Source organism: Eucyclogobius newberryi, unplaced genomic scaffold, assembly GCF_026437365.1.
Source record: "Eucyclogobius newberryi isolate DKJ021-1_F unplaced genomic scaffold, fEucNew1.0.hap1 SCAF_151, whole genome shotgun sequence".
Classification (NCBI taxonomy): Eukaryota; Metazoa; Chordata; class Actinopteri; order Gobiiformes; family Gobiidae; genus Eucyclogobius; species Eucyclogobius newberryi.
The window spans coordinates 31,345-52,050 of NW_027315781.1; the positions used below are offsets into that span (position 1 = coordinate 31,345).

The window sequence follows — 20,706 nt, forward strand, 5'->3', positions numbered from 1 at the left end:
ACTCCAGTAGTGTTCTCTCATGCACATGTGCACTCCAGTAGTGTTCTCTCATGCACATGTGCACTCCAGTAGTGTTCTCTCATGCACATGTGCACTCCAGTAGTGTTCTCTCATGCACATGTGCACTCCAGTAGTGTTCTCTCATGCACATGTGCACTCCAGCAGTGTTTTCTCATGCACATGTGCACTCCAGTAGTGTTCTCTCATGCACATGTGCACTCCAGTAGTACTTTCCTGATCCGTCTGTGTCAGTGTTTATCATAAAGAGCCCATTAAAAACTCTTCTTTACACATTTGTTTATTGAAATACCTCCAGGCAGTATCAGTTATTGATCCAAAAAATGCCAAAAGATACCAAACATTTTGGCATTGCAAGAGGAAATGTAAAGTTACTTCAAAATCAGGAAAAACTACAACTCAAGTTACTTTAGGAGTAACTTTAAGAGCAACTTCAAGAGTAACTGTCTGGATCTGATGTTCAAATTGAAATGAATGTCGTTGGAAGGAACATTTTAAATGCACAAAATCAGGTATTTGAAAAGGATAGACACAAAAATGAGAAAAAATATATATGTATATATGTTCTCAACATAAATCAAATCAATTTATTTTTGTAAGGCCCAAAATCACAACAACAGTTGCCTCTGAGGGCCACAGGGAGAAATGAATCAACAATGTCTGTGGTGGCGATGAAGTCAGACAATGTCTGTGGTGGCGAGGGACGATGTCCCAGGGTCCTCTGTCCTTAGACTCTCCTTCTCGGCCAGGAAAAACTACAAAAAAAACCTCTTTGGGAAAAAAGCGTAGAAACCTGGAGGAGTTCCAGTGAAGGAGAGATCCGACTCTCACAGACGGACAGACGGACACGAGGGAGACTGGAGCTGGACCCACTCTTCAGGCAGAAGAGGGACCGACTGAGGCGAACTGGACCCACTCCTCAGGCAGATGAGGGACCGACTGAGGCGAACTGGACCCACTCTTCAGGCAGATGAAGGACCGTACACACAGGGCAGGGACACTTCATCAGGGGAGGGGCATCTGGGTCCACAGGTCCTCAGGAGTGAGAGAAAGAAAAAGAAGGCGGTGAACAGTTTGCAAGTGGAATTAAAAAATAAATATTGTTTGATAGCATAAGTAGTCAGAAGAAGAAGAGGATAGTGCTCAAGCTGCCATACTTCCCCCAGCATAGTTACTCCTAGGGCAGCGTAGCTGAAGCTGTGGGTTTATCTTTCTGTTCCTAACTAGTCTGACAAAGCTTAGATAAAGCTTTTGTCACTTGTAAACTCCTCAAAGTTGGAAGAGGAGCACAACTTTCACTCAAATAAGAATACAGTTTCTTCTAACTAAATATGACTCAAGTGAAAATGGTAGTGGCAGAACGTTAAGTACAATTTCTTGAAAAAGTAAGTAAGTGTCTCCCTGTTCTGAAGTGATCGAGCCAATCAATATTGTGATTATGTGATATATTTACTCCAAATACCTGACACGCACAATATGTTCGACTTTAACAATATTTTAAATTTAGGAAAAGGCTTCTCCCCCAGTAAAGCCTTTTCTCCTGCTTTAGAGGCACAAAGCAGCTTCAACATCATTATTTATTACACATTTATTACATGTATTTCATTATAGTTCATGATGATGTCGGGCGTATGTGTTGCCACGCACTCTTGGGCAGGTCCCGTGTGGATCAGTGACCGACACAACTGCACGGGTCCAGGAAACACCTAATAGTCACAAAATGACCGTTAGATCCTTTGCACGCGATCAATTACCATAATTAACCATCTATCGTGTATCATATCAAGTAGAGCTCAAATTAGTCATCTGAGAGGCGATGGAATCTTTGTGATTAGAAGAGATGCTGTGATTGGCTTTGAACACCTGACTGAGGTGATGGAGGGCACAGATAACATGTATGTGGAGCAGATCAGCTCTCAGATCTGCTCTGGAGGGTCACGGCTGCTACATAAGGGCAAGAACCAGCACGAGACCTGAAGAACTCTCAGAAGAACCGACGAAGGGGACAGTGTCTTCTCTCTCTCCGGACGGGCTTTTCGAACACGGGACAGCGTCTTCAGACCGGACCATCGCTGTCACGCAGGACGCAGCAGAAGATTTAACCACACGGCAGCGACATGAGGAGCCTTCTCTTACTCATGGTGAGCAGACAAATGACCATCGTGTTTAGCTCTGTGACGACTGCTGCGTGTCCGGGTTTGTCTCCATGAAGACTTGGTTGAGTCCTATTCAAATCCTGGTTTAATCATAGTCCAGTCCCGGTTTAGTCCCACTTTAGTCCCAATTGTGAACTCCACCGATACGACTGGTCAGCAGTATAGTGTATATAGTATATAGTATATAGTATATAGTATAGAGTATACATGACTAGCTCTGTGGTCCTTTGTCCCAGGCGTGTTGTAGTATAGTGTATATAGTATATAGTATATAGTATCAAGTATACATGACTAACTCTGTGGTCCTTGGTCCCAGGCGTGTTGTAGTATAGTGTATATAGTATATAGTATATAGTATCAAGTATACATGACTAACTCTGTGGTCCTTTGTCCCAGGCGTGCTGGAGCTTTGCAGGAGCAGCTCATTCGTCCTGTGACTCCCAGTTGGACCTGTCCAGCGACGCCTTGTCCCTGTCGGAGGGCATGGGGGACATCCACAGCCGCTCTCTGTCTCCCTGGACCTGGAGGTGAGGCTCGCAAACCTTATCATACTTGGCTCTTGATTTTCAGTCTGTACAGAACATAGTGTGTTTTGACGTAATGACAGATTCAAAATGTCTAATTCATTTGCCTGGATTGAATTGGATCATTTTCCATGTTGGAGTGTCATGAACTTAAGTCAAAGAAATAAAGCAATCAATGGCACAATTACCACATTTAAAGAACCGGACTGTGGCACAAAGCTCACATTAAATACCATATTTATTTTTACTTAATAATACTAATTTGGTGATGGGCCATTATCTTTGTGGCTCATCACATTTTGGACGTTTTGTTTTTTATGATTACATTTTTTTAGTTATTCTGCCTTTTTTTCACCCTCTCTCTTTCTCTCTCTCTCTCTCTCCTCTCTCTCTCTTTTATTATTAATTTTTTACAAGTGCAGAAGACATACATCTCCAGTAGGTGGCGGTAAATGCACCTTTTCACTGCCAACCGCCACTAAAAGTAACACCACAACAACAACAACAGCAACAATTGACTGTTTTTAAAAGAAATATCCACAATAGAAATCCACAAATGTTGAACGGCTTGAAGTCTTTTAACTGAAAATAAACACGTCTTTGGAGTGGAATAATGTCACCACTTTCTGAGGCTAATGTGATTTTTTTTTTAAATTTCTATTATTCTTTTATTTTTATGTACAGAGAAGACGTGGAACTTTGTGCATGTTTTTGTTTCACATTGATACGAACCATAAAACCAGGTCGACAAATCTGCAAATCTGACACGCAGTGTCAAATTCTGATCTAATCCAGATCAAATTGAAACTCTAAGCATCCTACACAAACATAACTCATAATCTGCTTGTGCTCAGGGTGTCCACAGTCCCCACGCGCATCCCCTCCACGCTGTGGGAGGCCGAGTGCAGCAGCAGCGTCTGTTGGTTCCCCCACATGAGGCCGGAGGGACGAGAGGACGCGGAGGCCCTGGACTCGGGACTCATTGCCGTTCCCATTTACCAGAACGTTCTGGTGCTGGAGCAGAGGCCGGGCAGCCGCTGCTTCAGGCCCTCCTTCCATCACCTGGCAGTGGGCTGCACCTGCGTCCGCCCCACCAGCACCACCATGTGAGGAACACCAAAGGAACCTGCAGCGCTCCTGTCACGTGCACGAAAAGAACCTGCAGCGCTCCTGTCACGTGCACAAAAAGAACCTGCAGCGCTCCTGACACATGCACGAAAAGAACCTGCAGAGCTCCTGACACGTGTGCGAAAAGAACCTGCAGCGCTCCTGACACGTGTGCGAAAAGAACCTGCAGAGCTCCTGACACGTGTGCGAAAAGAACCTGCAGAGCTCCTGACACGTGTGCGAAAAGAACCTGCAGAGCTCCTGACACGTGCACGAAAAGAACCTGCAGCGCTCCTGTCAAGTGCACGAAAAGAACCTGCAGCGCTCCTGTCAAGTGCACGAACAGAACCTGCAGCGCTCCTGTCACGTGCACGAAAAGAACCTGCAGCGCTCCTGTCACGTGCACGAACAGAACCTGCAGCGCTCATGTCACGTGCACGAAAAGAACCTGCAGAGCTCCTGACACATGCACAAAAAGAACCTGCAGAGCTCCTGACACGTGTGCGAAAAGAACCTGCAGAGCTCCTGACACGTGTGCGAAAAGAACCTGCAGAGCTCCTGACACGTGTGCGAAAAGAACCTGCAGAGCTCCTGACACGTGCACGAAAAGAACCTGCAGAGCTCCTGACACGTGCACGAAAAGAACCTGCAGAGCTCCTGACACGTGCACGAAAAGAACCTGCAGAGCTCCTGACACGTGTGCGAAAAGAACCTGCAGAGCTCCTGACACGTGCACGAAAAGAACCTGCAGATCCTGTCGTGTTTCTCATCTATTTATTACTATTTATTCATGTTCAATAAAAAAAATACAAATCATCTTCTGTTTCTCAATGTTCTCTTTAGGAGATGTTTGTGATGGTTTTAGTAAAAAGCAGATATGGTTTGATCTGGTTTCTTGATGTGCACAAAAGAAGTCTCATCATCTAAAGCAGGCATGTCCAAACTAGGAACCGGGGGACAAATGTGGCCCTCAGACCAATTTTTGTTGGCCCTCCAGCTTCCTGCTATGTCGGCCCAAACAACAAAAAGTAGTAAAAAGTACTTTTTACTGTGAAATTGGGGAAATTCAGGCATATTGATGTTATACCGACCTAATATTAAAGGCGCAATGGACGATTTTTCGCTGTTTTGAGAAGGCAGGCGGAAGTGCTCATGCCACTCCGTGCACATGCCACTCCGTGCACATGCCACTCCCCCGTGCTCATGCCACTCCCCCGTGCTCATGCCACTCCCCCGTGCTCATGCCACTCCCCCGTGCTCATGCCACTCCCCCGTGTGGACTGATACAACACACACGTGCGTTTGTTTATTAGCACAACGGATCACATCGCATCTCTCGTCTCCCGTAAATTTCAGTCTCTTCTGAGTCAGCTCAAACAGTCTTTCTCCGTCTTAATTTTGTCCCATACACTGAGGGAACTATATTGTGATGGATCCATGCGCTTAGACACGCAGGAAACATGCTGCTCTCGGGGGACGAGCTGACGAGGCTGCAGGTGAGCGAGGCTCTGCAGGTGAGCGAGGCTCTGCAGGTGAGCGAGGCTCTGCAGGTGAGCGAGGCTCTGCAGGTGAGCTGTAGATGCGTTTTATGATTGACACGTGGCAGGACTAATCGGCCGTCCACGCCACGAGAAAATGAGACTCAGATTTGGTCCATTCGACCTTTAATATTCTAGGTCTAATTAAAGGTGTGGAGGCTCATCGCAATTACGTCAAATGCAACATTTCGAATGATTCACTTTGTCATTCAACAAATTCGACATTGTCAAGTTGTTTGTGGCCCTCTGCCCCGTTTAAGTTTCAAAATGCGGCCGTTGGTGAAAAAAGTTTGGACACCCCTGATGTAAACACTAACACAATTTTAAATTGACTCTTTCTATATTTAACAATTGCCCTTTTTTGGCACAATTCCCATTGCCAAAACCAGCACAAAGAAATCAGATGACTCACATCCAGAATTGGGGCTGACGCGTTACAGAACTCACACGACTGTTTTAGAGTAACGAGGGACGTAAAATGTTAGATTTGAGCACCCAAATGTGTAATCTAGTTCTCCCCAAGTTACTTTTTCAAGATCCCAGAGCCAAGTTTTCCTTTTCCTCTTGTATCTGAGGAGTAAATGTAGGAAACAGCGACGTGTGAGTTTGAGTTAAATAAAGTAAAGAGCTGAAACACGTTCTGTTGCGTCGCTGCTCACGTGTTTCACTGCTCGAGGTCGACACGTGTTTATTGTGTGGCATCGTACTGTGTCATGTGACCACATAAAAGAGGAATAAAGCTCATTAAACACATTTACTCTGGATGTTCATGTGTTATTCTAATGATTTTTTGACTGTTTCTCGGATGGTAAAGTCCTGCAGAAACAGAGGAGGAGGCGTGACACACTGTGATGCACTCTTGACTTTGCTTCTGCTCTGCTGTCCGATAACAAGACGCTAAGTGTGCTCTTGTGTCTGGACCTGGTGCAGACGTGCACTGGTCAGCAGTGAGTGGCATGTCGTCCCATGACTCTGCAGCTCATTGTGAAGCCTCCTGTGTCACACTCTGGCAGATGTGCGCAGCAGACCAGCTTTAGAGCTTTAGCATTGTCAAACATCGAAGGTAACATCGCGTTTGTTTCCTTTTTATTCTAAACTGGTGTGAGCTCCAGCTCCGCGATGCACGTTTGACTGAACTGCTGCTGCCAGTGAGTATAAATACATTTAAACGTGTTAAATGTGGTGTTCTAGTGGGTTTTTGTCCCCTGCTTATAATGTCCCACAGTATTCACCTAAATATCATGCATTTGTTCAATTACAGGCTTAACAGATATCTTTAAAAAACACTCATTCTAACTGTGAGTGGGCTCGCCTCTCCACAGATCTGACCTATAACGTGGCCATGTGGCGTTAGCTGCTTGTAGCTCCATTGCATAAGCTTTGCGTCTCCATTGTTCTTTTGGCTGTAATATTTCGCAGTACAGCACAAAACATATCTATCTCCACGGAATCGTCACCACCTCCAGAAAGTGACACAGTGTTGCTTTGTGGAGCGCTCTAAAAGTGACACCGTGTTGCTTTAATCCGTAGCATCCAATTCCATTTAAAAGATCGGTTGTGTCTTGTGAACTATGTATCGTTTCGGGTGTATCCATCGAGACGCTTTGCCGGGAATGTTCCGCAGTCTACGGTGTCTCCATGGCGACAAAGAGGCGGCACAACCAGGTCAAGTTACAGGTCAGGTCTGTTGAGAGTCGACTCCAGTCAAAAAGCCGTAGTGCAGCTCACAATTTGGTCTCATAATTATGTATTATTCTTTTTTTTGCCGTCATTGTGCTACTTTAATTAACTCGTCTCTTTTGTCACGATCTTGTCCCCTCCCCGGTGAGTCAGGTCAATAAGAAGGTATGAAATGCATAAACAAATACATTATTATTACGATGAATGCATTAAGCAGCACAGTTATGTAGAACACTTCTGAGACCAGCCCTGACGTGACATTTTGAACTTCTCTTTTCAGTTGACATGATAAAAAGGTGAAAGAAGAAGGATAAAGTCCATCTGAAGACGCTTTTACAGACGTGGACCACAGAATGTCCTTTGTGTCCTTGTCCTTTCCCTCTCTGCCCGCCCCCATGGTGACGGTCCTGCACAAGCTCCTCCCCTCGCTGCCCCCCACTGGTCGAGACGTGGACGTCCCGCCCGTGTACAGAGAGCCGTTTGTCCTGTCAGGATACCGACCTGTGGGCCTGTCCTGGAGATGCTGCGTCCTCAGTCTGTTTCAGAGACACAACGACGTGGTGAAGGTCTGGTGCCCCCTGCTGGCTGCTGTGGCCGTGGCGACGCGCTTCCTTTTCTTCACAGTTCTCCAAGCAGGGGTAAGCTCAGGTCTGATATGGAATGTGTAAAGTGTGGAGCTGTTGTCATATCTTCTAAAATGACAGCTTTATATTCTTGATGTGATCCGTCTGTCACGGGAGCGGTCCAGGTCGAAAAGGCCCCAATGGAAGTCACAAGGACAGAATGATTTAGAAATCTAGACCTTTCGACTTTTATCCGAGAGTAACTGATGGAAATGGTTTGAGCAGCAAGAACTGACACTCTCCTGAGCTGTGATCCTAGTTCATGTTCAAACGATGCTACATGTTTCCAGATCCAGAGCAGCTGGGACACTCAGAATACTTCAGAGTTAGTGATGTTTTGCTGGTTAGCACTAGATCATATAATGAATCAGGACAGAAGTTACTAAATCCAAGATGGCGGCGACCAAGACCGGTCCCGCTGTTACAGCTGAGGGAATCATTTTCTCTCTTGGGTCTGGGTTAACCCTAACCCTAACCCTTAACCCCTAACCCTTAACCCCTAACCCCTAACCCATAACCCATAACCCATAACCCATAACCCATAACCCCTAACCCCTAACCCTAACCCATAACCCATAACCCCTAACCCCTAACCCTAGCCCCTAACCCTAGCCCCTAACCCTAACCCCTAACCCATAACCCATAACCCCACCCCTCAGGGTGTACTGGGGGTGTGTCTGACCTCATGTTTGCCCCTCCTCAGGGTGTACTGGGGGTCCGTCTGCAGTCTCCGGAGGGTTCCGGCGTCTCCTTGGACCCCAGCTCTCTGCCTCTGCTGCTTTATGTTTCATCCGTGGTCTTCGGCCTCTGCTGCAGGTGAGCTCGTTCTTCTGAGATGATGAAATGAAACAGAAAAGTACAATAATGTCATTGTAGAACTGCAACTGCAAGAAAAGACTTCAAACTTTTTATTGCTAAAGTCTCTGGTCTTGGAGGACATCAATTCTCAAATATACAGCTGAATATAATGACATTTGTAAAAACAGATATGGCTTGTCAAATGGAAATTGCAAATAAACATTGAATCTTTCACCTTCAGATAAATGAGTTTCTCTGATTGGTTAAGCCTTCTAATCATGGCCATTGGACCTCTGGGATAAGGCACATGGTTCAAGACTATAGATTATGCACTGACCTTGAACTGACCTTGAACTGACCTTGAACTGACCTTGAACTGACCTTGAACTGACCTTGAACTGACCTTGAACTGACCTTCCAGCTGTAATAATGTGTGTTTGGGGTTTGTTTTGCCTCGTTTGTTTGGTCAAATGGAACTGAATGTCGAGTCTTCAATTGAGACTCCAACTGTGCAAGGGGAGATAAAGGACACTTCAACTCACTTTTTTTAGGGTCAGACTGTAGCAGCTCAGTCACGTTTTATTTGTGTTTTGAGCTCTTACAGGAGAAAAAATGCATGACTCAAATTGACATAAAGCGTAACAAAAGTAAAGTGCTTTATTTATCATTTTAAATACAGTTGTTCAACAAAATTACATCTCACAGAGAAATAAGGGAAACTAAACCAACCTCGACATCTTACTGTGAGGCAAGAGAGCTGACCAGTCCACATACCGGCCACCAGGTGTCTCCAGGTGTCTCCAGGTGTCTCCAGGTGTCTGCAGGTGTCTCCAGGTGTCTCCAGGTGTCTCCAGGTGTCTGCAGGTGTCTCCAGGTGTCTCCAGGTGTCTGCAGGCGTCTCCAGGTGTCTGCAGGTGTCTCCAGGTGTTTGCAGGTGTCTCCAGGTGTCTCCAGGTGTCTGCAGGTGTCTGCAGGTGTCTCCAGGTGTCTGCAGGTGTCTCCAGGTGTTTTCAGGTGTCTCCAGGTGTCTCCAGGTGTCTCCATGCATCTCCAGGTGTCTCTGGGTGTCTCCATGCGTCTCCATGCCTCTCCATGCGTCTCCAGGTGTCTCCAGGTGTCTCCAGGTGTCTCCATGCGTCTCCAGGTGTCTCCAGGTGTCTCCAGGTGTCTGCAGGTGTCTGCAGGTGTCTGCAGGTGTCTCCATGCGTCTCCATGCATCTCCAGGTGTCTCCATGTGTCCCTTCGTGCTGCTCATGCTTCAGACTGATCTCCGTGGTGTTTGTCTGGTTGCAGTGCGGCCTCTGTCCTCCTCCGTCCACGCTCCAGGCCTGTCCGGTCCTCCCTGCTCCTCCTGGACGCAGTGGGACGTGGGGTCCATCAGGCTAGCCGTGCTCTGGCTCTGAGCGTGTACAGCTCCGACTCTGACTGGACACAGAGCGCTGCGGGACAGGTAGGTCTTCAGTACCACCAGAATAACAGTCCCACACATTTGAAAGTACTCTCTAAAACCAAAAAGAAAGTACTTTTCAGTCAGTGGAGGAAGATTCCTGCTCTCAAATGTAGTAAAGGAAAAGTAAAAAGTAGTGATGTGTTATTCACAATAGTTGGTATTTCAATAAATATACGTATTAAAAAGAGTTTGAAATAGGATCTTAAGGACAAACTAAACACGTGACACAGATGGATCAGTCCGACCTGCTGCTGCTGGAGCGCGTTTGACTCAAAACTATGAGAAATGTCCAAAATCAAGTCTTACAATTTGCATATGCTAATTAGTATTGACACTAATATTGATATTTGTATAGCAGTATCAATACCCGAATCCTCCAGGAAAAGTAAAATACAGACACCTGAAAAGGGGCGGGGGAAGGACGCTAACCTGTGATGTGGTTAATAACTTATAGTTCTTTCTTTATCAATAGTATTATTATTATTTTGTTTATTTTGGAAAGTCCATGGGAAAAATGAACGGGAAATGATCTTTTCAAAGCAAGTGTAGCTCCATTCAAATACAACCAAATCGTCCCATAATAGAGCTCTTCACGTTGTATAAGACAACAAGGAAATCCAGTCTTGATTTGTAACTATAAATCAGACTATAAACCATAGCTGCTTGTTTGGCTGGTCATCTGTGTGTTGTGGTTTTAGCTCTCAGTTGAGAGTGACCAGTGAAGGCGTGTGGACTTTAAAAACACAAAGGAGCACCTCCCAGAGTACCACTTCAGAAAGATACTGAAGGTGAAACGGCGGTGAATGCGTTTGAAATGATTAAAGCTCGGTTCATGGTGTGTGTTTTCTGTGTGTGGTCAGCTCTACCTGCTCAGGTCATGGTGTGTGTTTCTGTGTGTGGTCAGCTCTACCTGCTCAGGTCATGGTGTGTGTTTCTGTGTGTGGTCAGCTCTACCTGCTCAGGTCATGGTGTGTGTTTCTGTGTGTGGTCAGCTCTACCTGCTCAGGTCATGGTGTGTGTTTCTGTGTGTGGTCAGCTCTACCTGCTCAGGTCATGGTGTGTGTTTCTGTGTGTGGTCAGCTCTACCTGCTCAGGTCATGGTGTGTGTTTCTGTGTGTGGTCAGCTCTACCTGCTCAGGTCATGGTGTGTGTTTCTGTGTGTGGTCAGCTCTACCTGCTCAGGTCATGGTGTGTGTTTCTGTGTGTGGTCAGCTCTACCTGCTCAGGTCATGGTGTGTGTTTCTGTGTGTGGTCAGCTCTACCTGCTCAGGTCATGGTGTGTGTTTCTGTGTGTGGTCAGCTCTACCTGCTCAGGTCATGGTGTGTGTTTCTGTGTGTGGTCAGCTCTACCTGCTCAGGTCATGGTGTGTGTTTCTGTGTGTGGTCAGCTCTACCTGCTCAGGTCATGGTGTGTGTTTCTGTGTGTGGTCAGCTCTACCTGCTCAGGTCATGGTGTGTGTTTCTGTGTGTGGTCAGCTCTACCTGCTCAGGTCATGGTGTGTGTTTCTGTGTGTGGTCAGCTCTACCTGCTCAGGTCATGGTGTGTGTTTCTGTGTGTGGTCAGCTCTACCTGCTCAGGTCATGGTGTGTGTTTCTGTGTGTGGTCAGCTCTACCTGCTCAGGTCATGGTGTGTGTTTCTGTGTGTGGTCAGCTCTACCTGCTCAGGTCATGGTGTGTGTTTCTGTGTGTGGTCAGCTCTACCTGCTCAGGTCATGGTGTGTGTTTCTGTGTGTGGTCAGCTCTACCTGCTCAGGTCATGGTGTGTGTTTCTGTGTGTGGTCAGCTCTACCTGCTCAGGTCATGGTGTGTGTTTCTGTGTGTGGTCAGCTCTACCTGCTCAGGTCATGGTGTGTGTTTCTGTGTGTGGTCAGCTCTACCTGCTCAGGTCATGGTGTGTGTTTCTGTGTGTGGTCAGCTCTACCTGCTCAGGTCATGGTGTGTGTTTCTGTGTGTGGTCAGCTCTACCTGCTCAGGTCATGGTGTGTGTTTCTGTGTGTGGTCAGCTCTACCTGCTCAGGTCATGGTGTGTGTTTCTGTGTGTGGTCAGCTCTACCTGCTCAGGTCATGGTGTGTGTTTCTGTGTGTGGTCAGCTCTACCTGCTCAGGTCATGGTGTGTGTTTCTGTGTGTGGTCAGCTCTACCTGCTCAGGTCATGGTGTGTGTTTCTGTGTGTGGTCAGCTCTACCTGCTCAGGTCATGGTGTGTGTTTCTGTGTGTGGTCAGCTCTACCTGCTCAGGTCATGGTGTGTGTTTCTGTGTGTGGTCAGCTCTACCTGCTCAGGTCATGGTGTGTGTTTCTGTGTGTGGTCAGCTCTACCTGCTCAGGTCATGGTGTGTGTTTCTGTGTGTGGTCAGCTCTACCTGCTCAGGTCATGGTGTGTGTTTCTGTGTGTGGTCAGCTCTACCTGCTCAGGTCATGGTGTGTGTTTCTGTGTGTGGTCAGCTCTACCTGCTCAGGTCATGGTGTGTGTTTCTGTGTGTGGTCAGCTCTACCTGCTCAGGTCATGGTGTGTGTTTCTGTGTGTGGTCAGCTCTACCTGCTCAGGTCATGGTGTGTGTTTCTGTGTGTGGTCAGCTCTACCTGCTCAGGTCATGGTGTGTGTTTCTGTGTGTGGTCAGCTCTACCTGCTCAGGTCATGGTGTGTGTTTCTGTGTGTGGTCAGCTCTACCTGCTCAGGTCATGGTGTGTGTTTCTGTGTGTGGTCAGCTCTACCTGCTCAGGTCATGGTGTGTGTTTCTGTGTGTGGTCAGCTCTACCTGCTCAGGTCATGGTGTGTGTTTCTGTGTGTGGTCAGCTCTACCTGCTCAGGTCATGGTGTGTGTTTCTGTGTGTGGTCAGCTCTACCTGCTCAGGTCATGGTGTGTGTTTCTGTGTGTGGTCAGCTCTACCTGCTCAGGTCATGGTGTGTGTTTCTGTGTGTGGTCAGCTCTACCTGCTCAGGTCATGGTGTGTGTTTCTGTGTGTGGTCAGCTCTACCTGCTCAGGTCATGGTGTGTGTTTCTGTGTGTGGTCAGCTCTACCTGCTCAGGTCATGGTGTGTGTTTCTGTGTGTGGTCAGCTCTACCTGCTCAGGTCATGGTGTGTGTTTCTGTGTGTGGTCAGCTCTACCTGCTCAGGTCATGGTGTGTGTTTCTGTGTGTGGTCAGCTCTACCTGCTCAGGTCATGGTGTGTGTTTCTGTGTGTGGTCAGCTCTACCTGCTCAGGTCATGGTGTGTGTTTCTGTGTGTGGTCAGCTCTACCTGCTCAGGTCATGGTGTGTGTTTCTGTGTGTGGTCAGCTCTACCTGCTCAGGTCATGGTGTGTGTTTCTGTGTGTGGTCAGCTCTACCTGCTCAGGTCATGGTGTGTGTTTCTGTGTGTGGTCAGCTCTACCTGCTCAGGTCATGGTGTGTGTTTCTGTGTGTGGTCAGCTCTACCTGCTCAGGTCATGGTGTGTGTTTCTGTGTGTGGTCAGCTCTACCTGCTCAGGTCATGGTGTGTGTTTCTGTGTGTGGTCAGCTCTACCTGCTCAGGTCATGGTGTGTGTTTCTGTGTGTGGTCAGCTCTACCTGCTCAGGTCATGGTGTGTGTTTCTGTGTGTGGTCAGCTCTACCTGCTCAGGTCATGGTGTGTGTTTCTGTGTGTGGTCAGCTCTACCTGCTCAGGTCATGGTGTGTGTTTCTGTGTGTGGTCAGCTCTACCTGCTCAGGTCATGGTGTGTGTTTCTGTGTGTGGTCAGCTCTACCTGCTCAGGTCATGGTGTGTGTTTCTGTGTGTGGTCAGCTCTACCTGCTCAGGTCATGGTGTGTGTTTCTGTGTGTGGTCAGCTCTACCTGCTCAGGTCATGGTGTGTGTTTCTGTGTGTGGTCAGCTCTACCTGCTCAGGTCATGGTGTGTGTTTCTGTGTGTGGTCAGCTCTACCTGCTCAGGTCATGGTGTGTGTTTCTGTGTGTGGTCAGCTCTACCTGCTCAGGTCATGGTGTGTGTTTCTGTGTGTGGTCAGCTCTACCTGCTCAGGTCATGGTGTGTGTTTCTGTGTGTGGTCAGCTCTACCTGCTCAGGTCATGGTGTGTGTTTCTGTGTGTGGTCAGCTCTACCTGCTCAGGTCATGGTGTGTGTTTCTGTGTGTGGTCAGCTCTACCTGCTCAGGTCATGGTGTGTGTTTCTGTGTGTGGTCAGCTCTACCTGCTCAGGTCATGGTGTGTGTTTCTGTGTGTGGTCAGCTCTACCTGCTCAGGTCATGGTGTGTGTTTCTGTGTGTGGTCAGCTCTACCTGCTCAGGTCATGGTGTGTGTTTCTGTGTGTGGTCAGCTCTACCTGCTCAGGTCATGGTGTGTGTTTCTGTGTGTGGTCAGCTCTACCTGCTCAGGTCATGGTGTGTGTTTCTGTGTGTGGTCAGCTCTACCTGCTCAGGTCATGGTGTGTGTTTCTGTGTGTGGTCAGCTCTACCTGCTCAGGTCATGGTGTGTGTTTCTGTGTGTGGTCAGCTCTACCTGCTCAGGTCATGGTGTGTGTTTCTGTGTGTGGTCAGCTCTACCTGCTCAGGTCATGGTGTGTGTTTCTGTGTGTGGTCAGCTCTACCTGCTCAGGTCATGGTGTGTGTTTCTGTGTGTGGTCAGCTCTACCTGCTCAGGTCATGGTGTGTGTTTCTGTGTGTGGTCAGCTCTACCTGCTCAGGTCATGGTGTGTGTTTCTGTGTGTGGTCAGCTCTACCTGCTCAGGTCATGGTGTGTGTTTCTGTGTGTGGTCAGCTCTACCTGCTCAGGTCATGGTGTGTGTTTCTGTGTGTGGTCAGCTCTACCTGCTCAGGTCATGGTGTGTGTTTCTGTGTGTGGTCAGCTCTACCTGCTCAGGTCATGGTGTGTGTTTCTGTGTGTGGTCAGCTCTACCTGCTCAGGTCATGGTGTGTGTTTCTGTGTGTGGTCAGCTCTACCTGCTCAGGTCATGGTGTGTGTTTCTGTGTGTGGTCAGCTCTACCTGCTCAGGTCATGGTGTGTGTTTCTGTGTGTGGTCAGCTCTACCTGCTCAGGTCATGGTGTGTGTTTCTGTGTGTGGTCAGCTCTACCTGCTCAGGTCATGGTGTGTGTTTCTGTGTGTGGTCAGCTCTACCTGCTCAGGTCATGGTGTGTGTTTCTGTGTGTGGTCAGCTCTACCTGCTCAGGTCATGGTGTGTGTTTCTGTGTGTGGTCAGCTCTACCTGCTCAGGTCATGGTGTGTGTTTCTGTGTGTGGTCAGCTCTACCTGCTCAGGTCATGGTGTGTGTTTCTGTGTGTGGTCAGCTCTACCTGCTCAGGTCATGGTGTGTGTTTCTGTGTGTGGTCAGCTCTACCTGCTCAGGTCATGGTGTGTGTTTCTGTGTGTGGTCAGCTCTACCTGCTCAGGTCATGGTGTGTGTTTCTGTGTGTGGTCAGCTCTACCTGCTCAGGTCATGGTGTGTGTTTCTGTGTGTGGTCAGCTCTACCTGCTCAGGTCATGGTGTGTGTTTCTCTGTGTGGTCAGCTCTACCTGCTCAGGTCATGGTGTGTGTTTCTGTGTGTGGTCAGCTCTACCTGCTCAGGTCATGGTGTGTGTTTCTGTGTGTGGTCAGCTCTACCTGCTCAGGTCATGGTGTGTGTTTCTGCGTGTGGTCAGCTCTACCTGCTCAGGTCATGGTGTGTGTTTCTGTGTGTGGTCAGCTCTACCTGCTCAGGTCATGGTGTGTGTTTCTGTGTGTGGTCAGCTCTACCTGCTCAGGTCATGGTGTGTGTTTCTGTGTGTGGTCAGCTCTACCTGCTCAGGTCATGGTGTGTGTTTCTGTGTGTGGTCAGCTCTACCTGCTCAGGTCATGGTGTGTGTTTCTGTGTGTGGTCAGCTCTACATGCTCAGGTCATGGTGTGTGTTTCTGTGTGTGGTCAGCTCTACCTGCTCAGGTCATGGTGTGTGTTTCTGTGTGTGGTCAGCTCTACCTGCTCAGGTCATGGTGTGTGTTTCTGTGTGTGGTCAGCTCTACCTGCTCAGGTCATGGTGTGTGTTTCTGTGTGTGGTCAGCTCTACCTGCTCAGGTCATGGTGTGTGTTTCTGTGTGTGGTCAGCTCTACCTGCTCAGGTCATGGTGTGTGTTTCTGTGTGTGGTCAGCTCTACCTGCTCAGGTCATGGTGTGTGTTTCTGTGTGTGGTCAGCTCTACCTGCCCACTGCCGCGCTCCTGGCCTGGTCATCCTGCATCTCCGGTTGTTGTGTGGAGCTCTACCTCCAGCGGTCAAAGCTCGTCCACCGCAGGCTGCTGCAAGGAGGTCCTGTGCTTCTGGGCTTCCTGCTGGACATCAGCCCTGTGGTCAAGCGGCTTCACACCTGGAGCAGCAGCCCTGCAGTACTGCTGCACGGCCTGCAGGTGTCACTCTAGTCTCTTCTTATGGCCTTATCTCTAAATATTAACACAACACTTTTTATTTTTGCCTCATTTTTCATCATTTCAAGTTAGTGAAAGTGTCAGAAAATGTAATGTAATGTAAATGTAAATGTAACTGAGTAAATGTAACTGAGTAGATGTAACTGAGTAGATGTAACTGAGTAAATGTAACTGAGTAGATGTAACTGAGTAGATGTAACTGAGTAAATGTAACTGAGTAGATGTAACTGAGTAAATGTAACTGAGTAGATGTAACTGAGTAGATGTAACTGAGTAAATGTAACTGAGTAGATGTAACTGAGTAGATGTAACTGAGTAAATGTAACTGAGTAGATGTAACTGAGTAGATGTAACTGAGTAAATGTAACTGAGTAGATGTAACTGAGTAGATGTAACTGAGTAAATGTAACTGAGTAAATGTAACTGAGTAGATGTAACTGAGTAAATGTAACTGAGTAGATGTAACTGAGTAAATGTAACTGAGTAGATGTAACTGAGTAGATGTAACTGAGTAAATGTAACTGAGTAAATGTAACTGAGTAAATGTAACTGAGTAGATGTAACTGAGTAAATGTAACTGAGTAAATGTAACTGAGTAGATGTAACTGAGTAGATGTAACTGAGTAAATGTAACTGAGTAGATGTAACTGAGTAAATGTAACTGAGTAAATGTAACTGAGTAGATGTAACTGAGTAGATGAAACTGAGTAAATGTAACTGAGTAGATGTAACTGAGTAGATGTAACTGAGTAAATGTAACTGAGTAAATGTAACTGAGTAAATGTAACTGAGTAGATGTAACTGAGTAAATGTAACTGAGTAGATGTAACTGAGTAGATGTAACTGAGTAGATGTAACTGAGTAAATGTAACTGAGTAGATGTAACTGAGTAGATGTAACTGAGTAGATGTAACTGAGTAGATGTAACTGAGTAGATGTAACTGAGTAAATGTAACTGAGTAGATGTAACTGAGTAGATGTAACTGAGTAGATGTAACTGAGTAAATGTAACTGAGTAGATGTCCTGCCCTCACACTTCTCTCACGTGCTGAACTGACCCTTCTGTTTCCGGCCTGTAGGTGGTGCTGTTCCTGCTGGCAGCCGTCTTCCTCTTCTGTCCTGTCCCTGAGTGCTTGTCCCCGGGTCATTTTGACATCCTGGGACATAGTCTCCAGCTCTTCCAGGTGCTGCAGACTCTGTCCACCTTGTGCCAGCAGGAGGCGCTGTTGCAGGACTTCTCGTGGCGTCGGGCAGGACTGACCCGGACGTTTGGAGAGGAGCGTCTGCTCGGGGCCAGTGCTGGACTCACTGTGTTTGCTCTGAGCTGCTCGGCCACTGCTGTGGCCCTGAGGCGCTGCAGCGGGACACGATAACACTGTCCCTGTCTCCAGTGTCCCACGCTCTAGTGTCCCACTGTCCCACGCTTTAGTGTCCCACTGTCCTCCACAGACATTCAGGTCCCCGTCCCATTGATCCAGGGTTAGAGTAGTCTTTATGTAATGAACTCTTTTTCATCTTGTGCATAAGTGTCCACTCTGGTGTAGGTTGAGGTGCACTTTATCGTCCTCGTAGGGACATTTGTCTACAGCAGTTGCACTGTGACCCGTCAGGAGCAGCGGTCACTGAGGGGCCCGGGACCCCTCTGAGCGGAGCCAGGCCTGGTCAGGACTGTCATGACTGGAGGATTTGACCTGCTGCTGTGAGGGACACGACCTGCAGTGTCAATAAAATGTATGATTTGAATATGATAATTAAAGCCCAATCATGATATTTCAGGAGGAGGGACACTATTTGTCATCAATGGAAATAGAAAACTGTAATTTGGTAAATTCTCTGTCAAAGATATTTAAGCAAAACTGTGAAACATCCAAATAAAGAAATACTCTCATGAAGGACCAAGGAAGTTTCTCACTGCTCAACGTTTACTTCAGATGATCAGAGTCTCACACATGTGTCCTAAAGAAGACAAAGTAAAGACATGTCTGTGTCTGGAGCTGAACACCAGACACTCTGAGAAGAACACTTGAGCAGGTTAAGGCTCTGGACTCTGGTGATTGTCATTTATTTTTCAAACCATAAAAGCTCAAGCTTCAGATGATTTATTCAAAATCAAGAATTCACATCCTAATGAGCCGATAAATCTACTTTATGATTTATGGCTCTTTAGGATGTGAATTTCAGAATGCTGCTTTTCCGAGCGATGGAGGCGTGGGGGGAGGAGCGATGGAGGCGTGGGAGGCGTGGGAGGAGCGATGGAGGCGTGGGAGGAGCGATGGAGGCGTGGGGGGAGGAGCGATGGAGGCGTGGGAGGAGCGGTGGAGGCGTGGGAGGAGCGGTGGAGGCGTGGGAGGCGTGGGAGGAGCGATGGAGGCGTGGGAGGAGCGATGGAGGCGTGGGAGGAGCGGTGGAGGCGTGGGAGGAGCGGTGGAGGCGTGGGGGGAGCGATGGAGGCGTGGGGGGAGCGATGGAGGCGTGGGAGGAGCGGTGGAGGCGTGGGAGGAGCGATGGAGGCGTGGGAGGAGCGGTGGAGGCGTGGGAGGAGCGGTGGAGGCGTGGGGGGAGGAGCGATGGAGGCGTGGGAGGAGGAGCGATGGAGGCATGGGGGGAGGAGCGATGGAGGCGTTGGAGGCGTGGGAGGAGCGATGGAGGCGTGGGAGGAGCGATGGAGGCGTGGGAGGAGCGGTGGAGGCGTGGGAGGAGCGATGGAGGCGTGGGGGGAGCGATGGAGGCGTGGGGGGAGGAGCGATGGAGGCGTGGGAGGAGGAGCGATGGAGGCATGGGGGGAGGAGCGATGGAGGCGTTGGAGGCGTGGGAGGAGCGATGGAGGCGTGGGAGGAGCGATGGAGGCGTGGGAGGAGCGGTGGAGGCGTGGGAGGAGCGGTGGAGGCGTGGGAGGAGCGATGGAGGCGTGGGAGGAGCGATGGAGGCGTGGGGGGAGGAGCGATGGAGGCGTGGGAGGAGGAGCGATGGAGGCATGGGGGGAGGAGCGATGGAGGCGTGGGAGGCGTGGGAGGAGCGATGGAGGCGTGGGAGGAGCGATGGAGGCGTGGGAGGAGCGGTGGAGGCGTGGGAGGAGCGATGGAGGCGTGGGAGGAGCGATGGAGGCGTGGGGGGAGGAGCGATGGAGGCGTGGGAGGAGCGATGGAGGCGTGGGGGGAGCGGTGGAGGCATGGGAGGAGCGATGGAGGCGTGGGGGGAGGAGCGATGGAGGCGTGGGAGGAGCGATGGAGGCGTGGGAGGAGCGATGGAGGCGTGGGGGGAGGAGCGATGGAGGCGTGGGAGGAACGATGGAGGCGTGGGAGGAGCGATGGAGGCGTGGGAGGAGCGGTGGAGGCATGGGGGGAGTAGCGATGGAGGCGTGGGGGGAGCGATGGAGGCGTGGGGGGAGGAGCGATGGAGGCGTGGGGGGAGGAGCGATGGAGGCGTGGGAGGAGGAGCGATGGAGGCGTGGGAGGAGCGATGGAGGCGTGAGTCCACAGCTCCGGGGGACAGTCTTACCTTCAGAGCACCTCGGGGCTCCTCAGACTCACCAAACCCGTTCTGCTCTCAGCTCCACGTGGCACCAGAGTGCAGGCTGCAGCCTGCAGCCTGCAGCCTGCAGCCTGCAGGCTGCAGGAGACCGTTGGTGTGCTGGGGCGAGGCCTCTGATAACGTCCTCTTCAGTTTGAGGTCAACAGTAATCAGTCCTGCACATGTCCTGACCGCTCTGCCCTAAATCTGACCACATGTTCTACTCTCACTGTGACTCCTGCTCCTGCTCCTGCTGCTCCTGCTGCTCCTGCTGCTCCTGCTGCTCCTGCTGCTCCTGCTGCTCCTGCTGAGGAGCTCTGTGGACTCCTTGAACAGAGACGAGCTCCTCAGGTCCAGGTAAGATCAGCTCCGTTCTCTTGTTCTGAACACATTTGTCTTTTCATGTCCTCTGGTCAAACCTGATCTGGGACGACACTTGTCCTTCCTTTAGCGAGACAGCAGTGTAACCCAGAATATGTGTGAAGACCAGATCTTATGTATTTTATGTTCTTTTGGACCCAAACTCATCATGTCCGTTTCGTGGGATTTGTGTCCGGTCACATTCTTTGTAAATATAAAAGTCTTTTCCAGATTAGAAGTTGAAAATATTGCGCCGACTCAGACATTGTCGTACTTTTTTTAATTGTGAACTTACTTATTGTTAGGTTCAAAGCAGCTCAATAGTTGCAGTGAGGAGAACATCACCTCCAGCTGACCCGGAGCCTGACCAGGAGCCTGACCAGGAGCCTGACCAGGAGCCTGACCAGGAGCCTGACCAGGAGCCTGACCCGGAGCCTGACCCGGAGCCTGACCAGGAGCCTGACCAGGAGCCTGACCCGGAGCCTGACCAGGAGCCTGACCCGGAGCCTGACCCGGAGCCTGACCAGGAGCCTGACCAGGAGCCTGACCCGGAGCCTGACCAGGAGCCTGACCC

General features: G+C 49.2%; 2 protein-coding genes across 2 annotated transcripts; both read left to right on the forward strand.

The window, feature by feature from the left end:
- The first annotated feature begins 2,135 nt into the window (after positions 1–2,135).
- On the forward strand, positions 2,136–3,808 carry il17a/f2 (interleukin 17a/f2). The gene is made up of 3 exons (XM_072447054.1): positions 2,136–2,159; positions 2,571–2,701; positions 3,553–3,808. The coding sequence occupies exons 1-3, from the start codon at positions 2,136–2,138 to the stop codon at positions 3,806–3,808; spliced, it is 411 nt and encodes a 136-aa protein (XP_072303155.1).
- Positions 3,809–7,354: 3,546 nt separating this feature from the next.
- On the forward strand, positions 7,355–17,643 carry LOC140361345 (membrane progestin receptor beta-like). The gene is made up of 5 exons (XM_072447055.1): positions 7,355–7,661; positions 8,350–8,462; positions 9,738–9,894; positions 16,035–16,223; positions 17,342–17,643. Exons 1-5 carry the CDS (start codon positions 7,377–7,379, stop codon positions 17,633–17,635), a joined length of 1,038 nt encoding a protein of 345 aa, XP_072303156.1. The 5' UTR covers positions 7,355–7,376; the 3' UTR covers positions 17,636–17,643.
- Positions 17,644–20,706: the final 3,063 nt, after the last annotated feature.

Coding starts and splice junctions, on each gene's coding strand:
- il17a/f2 (XM_072447054.1), top strand. CDS start 2,136: ATGAGGAGCCTTCTCTTACTCATG. Junction 2,160..2,570: donor GGAGCCTTCTCTTACTCATG/GTGAGCAGACAA, acceptor CCTTTGTCCCAG/GCGTGCTGGAGCTTTGCAGG. Junction 2,702..3,552: donor CTGTCTCCCTGGACCTGGAG/GTGAGGCTCGCA, acceptor GCTTGTGCTCAG/GGTGTCCACAGTCCCCACGC.
- LOC140361345 (XM_072447055.1), top strand. CDS start 7,377: ATGTCCTTTGTGTCCTTGTCCTTTCCCTCTCTGCCCGCCCCCATGGTG. Junction 9,895..16,034: donor CACAGAGCGCTGCGGGACAG/GTAGGTCTTCAG, acceptor GTGTGTGGTCAG/CTCTACCTGCCCACTGCCGC. Junction 16,224..17,341: donor CCTGGAGCAGCAGCCCTGCA/GTACTGCTGCAC, acceptor TCCGGCCTGTAG/GTGGTGCTGTTCCTGCTGGC.